Raw genomic sequence first — 13,187 nt, forward strand, 5'->3', positions numbered from 1 at the left:
CAAGTCCTGGAACTGTTTTTATATAGGAAGATTAGAGAGTATCATCTGTACACCATATTTTGCCATTTCCATATATGCAAATAGGACCAAGAGTAATTCCTCTGATTCAACGTGTAAACAAAAGTTATCTGCCATCCAGCAAGTGTCCATTTACCCTTGTTATTACATGACTAAAAAGGGAAAGTTGGTTTAGTGTAGAGAGGTGAAAAGATTTATCAAAAGTAGGATTGTCAATGGTAAACCAGGGGTGTTGAGCTAAGGACTCCAAACATTATATTTTTTTAATTTCCATATATACTCGAGTATAAGCCAACCCGAGTATAAGCCGAGGCACCTACTTTTGCCACGGAAAACTGGGTGAGCTTATTGACTCGAGTATAAGCCGGCTATGCATTGTCCCCTCATCCCTGTCCTGGTATGCGTGGCTCCCCCCGTCGCTGTCCTGGTATGGGTGGCTCCCCCCCGTAGCTGTCCTGGTATGCATGGCTCATCCCCCATCCTGTCCTGGCATGCGTAGCTCCCTCCCGTAGCTGCCCTGGTATGTGTGGCTTCCCCCCTCTTTCCTTGTATGTATGCTTTCTATTACAAAAAAAAACCATCCTTCTCAACTTCCAGCGTGCCTTTGTAGCATCTCGATCGCGTTGCACCGCTAATTAAGGTAATGAATATTCCCTATTCGCCTATGGGAGTGGAGACGCATGCAGCATGCATGTTCATTACCTTAATGAGCGGTGCCACGTGATCGCTCAGCACAGGAAGAGCTGCTGGAAGCCTGAACCAACTAAATGCTGTGAGGGCGCCGGGACCAACAAGATGCTCCGAGGGCACGCTGGAGGGTGAGTATGATGTCTTCTGGAAGTCGGTGGCTGTGGCTGCAGCTGTCACTGTGCGTGCTATAAGAGAAATGAATATTCATTTCTCTTTAGTAGCGGCACAGGCTTTAGCTACAGTCGATGGCTCCTGCCTCTGTGACCCGCTGCTCCGCCGCTCCCCCTCCCCTGCCGGCTTTCTGGGACAAATGACTCATGTATAAGCCGCGGGGAGGCATTTTCAGCACAAAAAAAATGTTTCCAAGTTGTTTCCAATGAGAGCCACTATTTTTTCTTGCAATGTACAGCATTCTTGCCATACCAATTGCCATTGGGTGCTCCTCAAGGAGATTTGGTATTACTCTCGATATACATATTTTCAGTTCTGGGTTCTTTACTATACAATAAATTCTATTAATTATATTTAGAAGATCATTCTAGAACGATCCAATATTATTGCATTCCCACATCATATGAATGAGGAGAGCATTGAGTAAAGCAGATCTCGGGCAGTTAGAATTTTGTCTCACGCCAAGCTCTATATTTTTTGTGAATCAAACAATAGAAATAAGGCCTCTCGCTGTTCCTTCCCACGACGCCCATTAGACCATAGGGTTATGCTATATAGTCAAGTATTTAGTCTTAAACTGAGCTTTGTAGGCAAGTCAGAGTCGCAAAAATCTATAGAACAGTTGATGAGGAATGCCAAACTCACTTTGCAACTTCTCAAAATTCTTGAAAATATTCCTGGACTGGATTTGGACCAGAGTATGAATACTGCTCTCTTCTCACTGGGAGCAACCCGCTGGCTTCACGAATTCCAGCAAAAGGGGATTGTGTCAGAGTGGCGTCACTACTGTGCAACCATTACCATTCAGCATATTCTTCTCTATGTCCCAAACTTTATTTATCGTCACCACTTTTGGAAAATGGGATGTTATTTTCCAGATTCCCCCTGCCTCTACAAACTAAATAGATATATGCTAAGCTAGATAATAAATCCGAGCATTGGGAATAGCTATGCCCCTTCTCTTTTGTTCTTAGCTTGTGGGCTTTATGGAAATAATATGTCGGTATCCAGACAGAATTGTGATTGATAGATAGATATATATATATATATATATATATATATATATATATATATATATATATATATATATATATATATATATATATAAAACAAGTGGGGCCTTAAGACGTTATATTTAGAACTCGATTACATATTTAAGAAAAGACATCTCAAATTAATGGCTGTGGATTTATCCGGCATAAAACCTGACTGATCACTGTGGATGATTTCAGTGGAGATCTGATGTTTTAATTCAGATAAATCCACACTTTTCTTAGCATGGAAAACAGCTGTTAAAAACTATGGCCAGACAAAGATCTCCCTAGGAATCTGTTTTCAATATCTTATTTTAAATGAAAGGGGATGTTACCAGTGTGACACATGTAGATCAAGTACTGTGCCCTTTCATTTAAAATAAATTCTGGAGGCAGAATTTAAGGGACATCCTTGTCCGGCCCACAGATCTTAACAGCCCGTTTAGTAGATTTCTCTGGAATAAGACTTCGGATTGCAGATATCATTTTCATCAACTTTCTATGACCTACATGCACATAATAGATGGCTTAGGAGGATTGCTAGTAATGACAGATTCACTTTACGACCTTTGTGCAAATGATATTATGCTGAACACAAAATAAATCAATGACATATAACGTCAGTACAGTAATATAGAGATTTGAACTACTAATTGCTGTTCAATAACAAATGTTCATTGGTAATTGTATACACTCACTGGCCACTTTATTAGGTACACCTGTCCAACTTCTTGTTAACACTTAATTTCTAATCAGCCAATCACATGGCGGCAACTCAGTGCATTTAGGCATGTAGACATGGTCAAGACAATCTCCTGCAGTTCAAACCGAGCATCAGTATGGGGAAGAAAGGTGATTTGAGTGCCTTTGAACGTGGCATGGTTGTTGGTGCCAGAAGGGCTGGTCTGAGAATTTCAGAAACTTCTGATCTACTGGGATTTTCACGCACAACCATCTCTAGGGTTTACAGAGAATGGTCCGAAAAAGAAAAAAAATCCAGTGAGCGGCAGTTCTGTGGGCGGAAATGCCTTGTTGATGCCAGAGGTCAGAGGAGAATGGGCAGACTGGTTCGAGCTGATAGAAAGGCAACAGTGACTCAAATCGCCACCCGTTACAACCAAGGTAGGCCTAAGAGCATCTCTGAACGCACAGTGCGTCGAACTTTGAGGCAGATGGGCTACAGCAGCAGAAGACCACACCGGGTACCACTCCTTTCAGCTAAGAACAGGAAACTGAGGCTACAATTTGTACAAGCTCATCGAAATTGGACAGTAGAAGATTGGAAAAACGTTGCTTGGTCTGATGAGTCTCGATTTCTGCTGCGACATTCGGATGGTAGGGTCAGAATTTGGCGTAAACAACATGAAAGCATGGATCCATCCTGCCTTGTATGGAGCATCTTTGGGATGTGCAGCCGACAAATCTGCGGCAACTGTGTGATGCCATCATGTCAATATGGACCAAAATCTCTGAGGAATGCTTCCAGCACCTTGTTGAATCTATGCCACGAAGAATTGAGGCAGTTCTGAAGGCAAAAGGGGGTCCAACCCGTTACTAGCATGGTGTACCTAATAAAGTGGCCGGTGAGTGTATATTTTCTAAACCATTTAGTACTCTAAATAATTTACCATTCTCTTGTAGAAGTGTGATTTTAGCAGGCTATGTCTGCATTTTTTTTTTTTACACGTTGTGAAAAAAATGCTAATAAAAATAAAATGGCTACTTCTCTGTGTGTATTTTTTGATGTCTAACAAGACTTGATTTCTGTGTAAAACATTTACCACATTGCGAACATGAAAATGGTTTCTCCCCTGTGTGAATTCTCTGATGTCTGGCAAGATCGTGTTTATCGTTAAAACATTTTGCACATACCGAACATGAAAATAGCTTCTCCCCTTTGTGAACTCTCTGATGTCTGGCAAGATAGTATTTATAGTTAAAACATTTCCCACATTCCAAACATGAAAATGGCTTCTCCCCCGCGTGTCTTGTCAGATGTGTAGTAAGATGTGATTTCTCTGTAAAACATTTCCCACATTCTGAGCATGAAAATGGCTTCTCCCCTGTGTGAATTATCTGGTGTGCAACAAGATGCGATTTCTCTTTAAAACATTTCCCACAATCAGAACAGGAAAATAGCTTTTGTCGTGTGTGAGTTCTCTGGTGTCTAAAAAGATTTGATTTCTGATTAAAACATTCCCCACATTCAGAACATAAAAATGGCTTCTCCCCAGTGTGAGTTCTCTCATGTCTTTCAAGACTTGATTTGATTCTGTAACATTTTTGACAATCTGAGCATGAAAATGGTTTCTCCCCTGTGTGAGTCCTTTGATGTGTAACAAGATTAGATTTCTCGTTAAAATATTTCCCACATTCTAAACATGAAAATGGTTTCTCCCCTGTGTGAATTCTCTGATGTTTAACAAGATATTTTTTCTCTGTAAAACTTTTTCCACATTCTAAACATGAAAATGGTTTCTCCCCTGTGTGAGTTCTCTGATGTTTATAAAGATCATATTTCTCATTAAAACATTTCCCACATACTGAACATGAAAATGGCTTCTTCCCTGTGTGAGTTCTCTGATGTTTAACAAGATTTGTTTTACAGGTAAAACATTTCCCACATTTGAAACATGAAAATGGCTTCTCCCTTTTGTGAGTTCTCTCATGTGTCACAAGATGTGATTTCTGGTTAAAACATTTTCCACACTCTGAACATGAAAATGGCTTCATCCCTGTGTGAGTTCTCTGATGTTTAACAAGATTTGTTTTCCAATTAAAACATTTCCCACAATCTGAACAGAAAAATGGCTTCTCCCCAGTGTGAATTCTGTAATGTGTGACAAGTTGTGATTTCTCATAAAAACATTTTCCACATTCTGAACATGAAAATGGCTTTTCCCCTATGTGAATTCTGTAATGTGTGACAAGATGTGATTTCTCATTAAAACATTTTCCACACTCTGAACATGAAAATGGCTTGTTCCCTGTGTGAGTTCTCTGATGTTTAACAAGAGTTGTTTTCCAATTGAAACATTTCCCGCAATCTGAACAGAAAAATGGTTTCTCTCCTGTGTGAATTCTTTGATGCCTAACAAGATCTGATTTCTGGGTAAAATGTTTTCCACACTCTGAACATGAAAATGGCTTCTCCCCTGTGTGACTTCTCTGATGAGTAACATAATTTGATTTCTCTGTAAAGCATTTCCCACATTCTGAACATGAATATGGTTTCTCACCTGTGTGAACTTTCTCATGTCTAACAAGATTTGCTTTCCGATTAAAATATTTCCCACATTTTGCGCATGGAAAAAACTTCTTCCCTGTGTGAATTCTCTGATGTATAACAAGTTGAGATTTTTTGCCATAAGGTTTCCCACATTCTGAACATGAATATGGCATCTCTCCTGGGTGACTTGTCTGGACTGTAACAAGTCTTGATTTAACACTGTAAACTTTCCCAGATTCGGAACATGAAAATGATTTCTCCCCTCTAAGAGTTATTTCATGTTTATCAAAACTTCTGTGACTTTTGTTTTGTAAATTGGTCATTAAGAAAGCAGAAGAAAGGACCTGTTGAAAATCAGGATCAGATGATAGATTTTTCTTAAGAAGGGCTTGAGGTGCATCTGGCATAGTAGCATGTTCTTCATATGTATTTGATGTAATACCATGCTCAACTGTTGTAAAATCTGAAAGTATCAGATGTCCGTTTGAGCTCTTGGTATAGTCATCTGTAACAATATTGATTTTATTATTTTTCAATAACAATGCTTTGAATACATAATAAAAGGGTTGTCCACAACTTGGATATATATATCCTATCCTCTGGATGATAATGAAAAAAGAAAGTTGCACTCTGTAGTGGTGGTTTTTAATTGCAACAGGATCCTACCTACCCATAAATTCAGGCTTTAAAGAGAGGTATTCACATCTACACAGAAATTCAGACTCAACTCTTAGAGAGGTATTCACACTAGACACGTAGGTTCCCAGCAGTTCTGAGACCACCTTGTCGTTGGCTGCTCGGCATGCATGAATTGGCCAAATTATGTGCCAAGTGTCTCAGTTTTTCCTAGTATTCAAAAGCAGTATTGCTATTCCTTGCTATTCATATTTCATATATTTCATATTTACATGCTTTAGGACTACAGAGTGCAACTTTTTTGCTTATTATATATAGAGATGGCTACTCCTAGTATGCACCTGTTCACACTAGCTTAAAAGTGCAGTTAGTCTGTTGTCATCAGTCAGTTCTATCCTCTGGATAAATCAGCAATATCAGGTCCATGGGTTGTGACACCCAGCACCTCCCTCAATCAGCTATTCCTGGTCCCAGTCATCAATATAAAAGTAGTAAACAATACCTTTAACCCCTTTCTGTCATTAGACATACTATTCCGTCCATGTGGGGTGGGCCCTACTTCCCAAGGACGGAATAGTACGTCATACGCGATCGGCCACGCTCACGGGGGGAGCACGGCCGATCGCGGCCGGGTGTCAGCTGACTATCACAGCTGACATCCGGCACTATGTGCCAGGAGCGGTCACGGACCGCCCCCGGCACATTAACCCCCGGCACACCGCGATCAAACATGATCGCGGTGTGCCGGCGGTATAGGGAAGCATCGCGCAGGGAGGGGGCTCCCTGCGGGCTTCCCTGAGCCCCCCGCAGCAACGCGATGTGATCGCGTTGCTGCGAGGGTCTTACCTCCCTCCCTGCCTGCTCCAGACCCGGATCCAAGATGGCCGCGGATCCGGGTCCTGCAGGGAGGGAGGTGGCTTACCGAGTGTCTGCTCAGAGCAGACACTTGGTAAGCCTGCAGCCCTGCACAGCAGATCGTCGATCTGACAGAGTGCTGTGCACACTGCCAGATCAATGATCTGTAATGTCCCCCCCTGGGACAAAGTAAAAAAGTTAAAAAAAAATGTCCACATGTGTAAAAAAAAAATAAAAAAAAAATTCCTAAATAAATAAATAAAAAAAAAATATTATTCCCATAAATACAATTCTTTATCTAAATTAAAAAAAATCAAACAATAAAAGTACACATATTTAGTATCGCCACGTCCGTAACGACCCCACCTATAAAACTATATCACTAGTTAACCCCTTCAGTGAACACTGTAAAAAAAAAAAAAAAAAAACGCTTTATTCTCATACCGCCAAACAAAAAGTGGAATAACACGCGATCAAAAAGACGGATATAAATAAGCATGGTACCGCTGAAAATGTCATCTTGTCCCGCAAAAAACGAGCCGCCATACACCATCATGTGCGAAAAAATAAAAAAGTTATAGTCCTCAGAATAAAGCGATGCCAAAATAATTATTTTTTCTATAAAATAGCTTTTATCGTATAAAAGCGCCAAAACAAAAAAAAAATATATAAATGAGGTATCGCTGTAATCGTACTGACCCGAAGAATAAAACTGCTTTATCAATTTTACCAAACGCGGAACGGAATAAACGCCTCCCCCAAAAGAAATTCATGAATAGCTGGTTTTTGGTCATTCTGCCTCACAAAAATCGGAATAAAAAGCGATCAAAAAAATATCCCGTGCCCGAACATGTTACCAATAAAAACGTCAACTCGTCCCACAAAAAACAAGACCCCACATGACTCTGTGGTCTCAAATATGGAAAAATTATAGCTCTCAAAATGTGGTAACGCAAAAAATATTTTTTGCAATAAAAAGCATCTTTCATGTGTGATGGCTGCCAATCATAAAAATCCGCAAAATAACCCGCTATAAAAGTAAATCAAACCCCCCTTCATCACCCGCTTAGTTAGGGAAAAATTAAAAAAATGTAAAAAATGTATTTATTTCCATTTTCCCATTAGGGTTAGGGCTAGGGTTAGGGTTAGGGCTAGAGTTGGGGCTAAAGTTAGGGTTAGGGTTTGGATTACATTTACGGTTGGGATTAGGGTTGGGATTAGGGTTAGGGGTGTGTCTGGGTTAGAGGTGTGGTTAGGGTTACCGTTGGGATTAGGGTTAGGGGTGTGTTTGGATTAGGGTTTCAGTTATAATTGGGGGGTTTCCACTGTTTAGGCACATCAGGGGCTCTCCAAACGTGACATGGCGTCCGATTTCAATTCCAGCCAATTCTGCGTTGAAAAAGTAAAACACTGCTTCTTCCCTTCCAAGCTCTCCCGTGCGCCCAAACAGGGGTTTACCCCAACATATGGGGTATCAGCGTACTCGGAACACATTGGAGAACAACGTTTGGGGTCCAATTTCTCCTGTTACCCTTGGGAAAATACAAAACTGGGGGCTAAAAAATAATTTTTGTGGAAAAAAAAAAAAATTATTTGCATGGATCTGCGTTATAAACTGTAGTGAAACACTTGGGGGTTCAAAGCTCTCACAACACATCTAGATGAGTTCCTTAGGGGTTCTACTTTCCAAAATGGTGTCACTTGTGGGGGGTTTCTACTGTTTAGGTACATTAGGGGCTCTGCAAACGCAATGTGACGCCTGCAGACCATTCCATCTAAGTCTGCGTTCCAAATGGCGCTCCTTCCTTTCCGAGCCCTCCCATGCGCCCAAACGGTGGTTCCCCCCCACATATGGGGTATCAGCGTACTCAAGACAAATTGGACAACAACTTTTGGGGTCCAATTTCTCCTGTTACCATTGGGAAAATACAAAACTGGGGGCTAAAAAATAATTTTTGGGGGAAATTTTTTATTTTTTTTATCTTCACGGCTCTGCGTTCTAAACTGTAGTGAAACGCTTGGGGGTTCAAAGTTCTCACAACACAACTAGATAAGTTCCTTGGGGGGTCTAGTTTCCAATATTGGGTCACTTGTGGGGGGTTTATACTGTTTAGGTACATTAGGGGCTCTGCAAACGCAATGTGACGCCTGTAGACCAATCCATCTAAGTCTGCATTGCAAATGATGATCCTTCCCTTCCAAGCTCTGCCATGCGCTCAAACGGTGGTTCACCCCCAGATATCAGGTATCAGCGTACTCAGGACAAATTGGACAACAATATTTAGGGTCCAATTTCTCCTGTTACCCTTGGAAAAATACAAAACTGGGGGCTAAAAAATAATTTTTGTGGAAAAAAAATATTTTTTATTTGCACGGCTCTGCGTTATAAACTGTAGTGAAACACTTGGGGGTTCAAAGCTCTCACAACACATCTAGATGAGTTCCTTAGGGGGTCTACTTTCCAAAATGGTGTCACTTGTGGGGGGGTTTTACTGTTTAGGTACATTAGGGGCTCTGCAAACGCAATGTGATGCCTGCAGACCATTCCATCTAAGTCTGCATTCCAAATGGCGCTCCATCCCTTCCGAGCCCTCCCATGCGCCCAAACGGTGGTTCCCCCCCACATATGGGGTATCAGCGTACTCAGGACAAATTGGACAACAACTATTGGGGTCCAATTTCTCCTGTTACCCTTGGGAAAATACAAAACTGGGGGCTAAAAAATAATTTTTGTGGGAAAAAAAATTTGTTTTATTTTTACGGCTCTGCATTATAAACTTCTGTGAAGCACTTGGTGGGTCAAAGTGCTCACCACAGCTCTAGATAAGTTCCTTAGGGGGTCTACTTTCCAAAATGGTGTCACTTGTGGGGGGGCTTCAATGTTTAGGCACATCAGTGGCTCTCCAAACGCAACATGGCGTCCCATCTCAATTCCTGTCAATTTTGCAGTGAAAAGTCAAACGGCGCTTCTTCCCTTCCGAGCTCTCCCATGCGCCCAAACAGTGGTTTCCCCCCACATATGGGGTATCAGCGTACTCAGGACAAATTGTACAACAACTTTTGGGGTCCAATTTCTTCTCTTACCCTTGGGAAAATAAAAAAATGGGGGCGAAAAGATCATTTTTGTGAAAAAATATGATTTTTTATTTTTACGGTTCTGCATTATAAACTTCTGTGAAGCACTTGGTGGGTCAAAGTGCTCACCACACATCTAGATAAGTTCCTTAGGGGGTCTACTTTCCAAAATGGTGTCACTTGTGGGGGGTTTCAATGTTTAGGCACATCAGTGGCTCTCCAAACGCAACATGGCGTCCCATCTCAATTCCAGTCAATTTTGCATTGAAAAGTCAAATGGCGCTCCTTCGCTTCCGAGCTCTGTCATGCGCCCAAACAGTGGTTTACCCCTACATATGGAGTATCGGTGTACTCAGGACAAATTGTATAACATCTTTTGGGGTCCATTTTTTCCTGTTACCCTTGGTAAAATAAAACAAATTGGAGCTGAAGTAAATTTTGTGTGAAAAAAAGTTAAATGTTCATTTTTATTTAAACATTCCAAAAATTCCTGTGAAACACCTGAAGGGTTAATAAACTTTTTGAATGTGGTTTTGAGCACCTTGAGGGGTGCAGTTTTTAGAATGGTGTCACACTTGGGTATTTTCTATCATATAGACCCCTCAAAATGACTTCAAATGAGATGTGGTCCCTAAAAAAAAATGGTGTTGTAAAAATGAGAAATTGCTGGTCAACTTTTAACCCTTATAACTCCCTAACAAAAAAAAATTTTGGTTCCAAAATTGTGCTGATGTAAAGTAGACATGTGGGAAATGTTACTTATTAAGTATTTTGCGTGACATATCACTGTGATTTAATTGCATAAAAATTCAAATTTGGAAAATTGCGAAATTTTCAAAATTTTCGCCAAATTTCCATTTTTTTCACAAATAAACGCAGGTAATATCAAAGAAATTTTACCACTATCATGAAGTACAATATGTCACGAGAAAATAATGTCAGAATCACCAGGATCCGTTGAAGCGTTCCAGAGTTATAACCTCATAAAGGGACAGTGGTCAGAATTGTAAAAATTGGCCCGGTCCATAACGTGCAAACCACCCTTGGGGGTGAAGGGGTTAATATTTATTATAACGTTTCCATACAAATTGTAACATAATGCAATTATCAACTGATTATGACAGTAGGCCTCAAAGCAGGAACAAAAAGATTACCGTATGTTTGGCTTCCGGGTTTTGGTTTATCAGTTTTTATTTTCTCTGTTGAAGCCACCATCTCCGTAGGGTCATGTTTGACAGTGCCTGTTATCAATTGTTTCAAGTTACATAATCAGCTGAGTCTCATAAATGAGCTTTAAGTCAGTGCTATTCGGTGGTGTCAATCTCACACCCTGCTGTACAACTACAGGCAGTCTAGCACAGACACAGGAGAGAAACAGAATGGCTATGTATATATTTCTTCGATATAACTTGTGTTTATTTATGAAAAAATGGAAATTTGTTTTGCAATTTTCAAACTTTCAATTTGCATGCCCTTAAATCAGAGCGTGGTGTCACACAAAATAGTTAATAAATAACAATTCCCACATGGCAACTTTACATCAGCAAAATTTTGGCAACATAATTTTTTTTTTGTTAGGACGTTATAAGGGTTAAAATAAAAGGACAAGAGTAGAAATAAATTAAAATACCTTTAATAATTGCGGTAAATAGCACTATACACACAAAGGTTCCCGCACTAAAAATATCACAATAGTAAAAAAAAAATGATTAAAGGTATTAAGAAACAACTACATCAGGAAAATAATAAATTAGTGAAATAATTATACGGTAATAGAAGGCAAAAAGCAATCCACTATATGCAACATCCAAACTGAACGGAAAAAAGAGTGACACAAAGTGCAAAAGTTATAAAAAAAAATCAGATAATAATTGCTAGTATAGATAACCAACGATGAACAGTGTACACCAAAATATGAATAAAATATATATATATATATATATATATATATATATATATATATATATATATATATATATATATATATATATATATATATATATATATATATATATATATATATATACCGTATTTTCCGGCGTATAAGACGACTGGGCGTATAAGACGACCCCCCAACTTTACCAGTTAAAATATAAAATCTTCTTAAAAGTCGGGGGTCTTCTTATACACCCTATGTCGTCTTATAGGGCCGGTGAATATGTGCCTTTTGGGGGGGGGGGGGGGAGTGATCCTGATGACGAGGGGGCGTCTCACAGGAAAGTGAGTATCCCCCATTACCTTATCGTAGCGGTGCAGCGTGGGGGTCTCAGTGCTGGGAGTGGCGGCGGCGGCTGCTGTGCTCTGGTGCGGCGGCTGCTGTGCTCTGGTGCGGCGGCTGCTGTGCTCTGGTGCGGCGGCTCCTCTTCTGTGTGGGGCCTCTGTGCTGTGCGGTGGCGGTGGCGGCGGCATATCTTTATCCAGTTGGGGCTCCTCCGGCATCTCCTTAGCCCTGGAGGCCCCGCCGCAACTCCATGAGTGCAATGCAGCGGCCATTTTCCCGGAGGCAGCTCAATAGGTGCGATGCGGTGGCCTCCGGGAAAATGGCCGCTGCTCAGATTCAGATCTCGTCCCGAAATCTCGGGACACGAGATCTGAATCTGAGCAGCGGCCATTTTCCCGGAGGCCACCACATTGCACCGATGGAGTTGCGGCGGGGCCTCCAGGGCTAAGGAGATGCCGGAGGAGCCCCAACTGGATAAAGATACGCCGCTGCCGCCGCCACCTCACAGCACAGAGGCCCCACACAGAAGAGGAGCCGCCGCACCAGAACACAGCAGCCGCCGCCGCTCCCAGCACTGACACCCCCACGCTGCACCGCTAGGATAAGGTAATGGGGATTACTCACTTTCCTGTGAGACGCCCCCTCGTCATCAGGATCACTCCCCCTCCCCACCCACCATATACACCGGCGTACAAGTCGATTCCCGGCGTATAAGACGACCCCCGACTTTTAAGAAGATTTTCGGGGGTTAAAAAGTCGTCTTATACGCCGGAAAATACGGTATATATATATATTTTATTCATATTTTGGTGTACACTGTATATATACATATACACTCACCGGCCACTTTATTAGGTACACCATGCTAGTAACGGGTTGGACCCCCTTTTGCCTTCAGAACTGCCTCAATTCTTCGTGGCATAGATTCAACAAGGTGCTGGAAGCATTCCTTAGAGATTTTGGTCCATATTGACATGATGGCATCACACAGTTGCCGCAGATTTGTCGGCTGCACATCCCAAAGATGCTTCATACAAGGCAGGATGGATCCATGCTTTCATGTTGTTTACGCCAAATTCTGACCCTACCATCCGAATGTCGCAGCAGAAATCGAGACTCATCAGACCAAGCAACGTTTTTCCAATCTTCTACTGTCCAATTTCGATGAGCTTGTACAAATTGTAGCCTCAGTTTCCTGTTCTTAGCTGAAAGGAGTGGTACCCGGTGTGGTCTTCTGCTGCTGTAGCCCATCTGCCTC

The 13,187-nt window shown here is 41.4% G+C and overlaps 2 protein-coding genes across 2 annotated transcripts in view; one reads left to right on the plus strand and one right to left on the minus strand.

Moving 5' to 3' along the window:
• Window positions 1-13,187, plus strand: part of LOC143767341 (uncharacterized) — an 855,449-nt gene that overhangs the window by 230,349 nt on the left and 611,913 nt on the right. The gene's annotated exons all lie outside the window — the stretch shown is intronic.
• The window catches only part of LOC143767039 (uncharacterized), a 37,109-nt gene continuing 27,365 nt past the window's right edge, over window positions 3,444-13,187 (minus strand). The window contains exon 4 of the mRNA XM_077255060.1: window positions 3,444-5,647. Within this exon, the coding sequence (XP_077111175.1) occupies window positions 3,633-5,647 (2,015 nt within the window). The 3' untranslated portion in view covers window positions 3,444-3,632. The remainder of the gene's footprint in view (window positions 5,648-13,187) is intronic.

This window comes from Ranitomeya variabilis, chromosome 4 (genome assembly GCF_051348905.1).
Source record: "Ranitomeya variabilis isolate aRanVar5 chromosome 4, aRanVar5.hap1, whole genome shotgun sequence".
Taxonomy (NCBI): Eukaryota; Metazoa; Chordata; class Amphibia; order Anura; family Dendrobatidae; genus Ranitomeya; species Ranitomeya variabilis.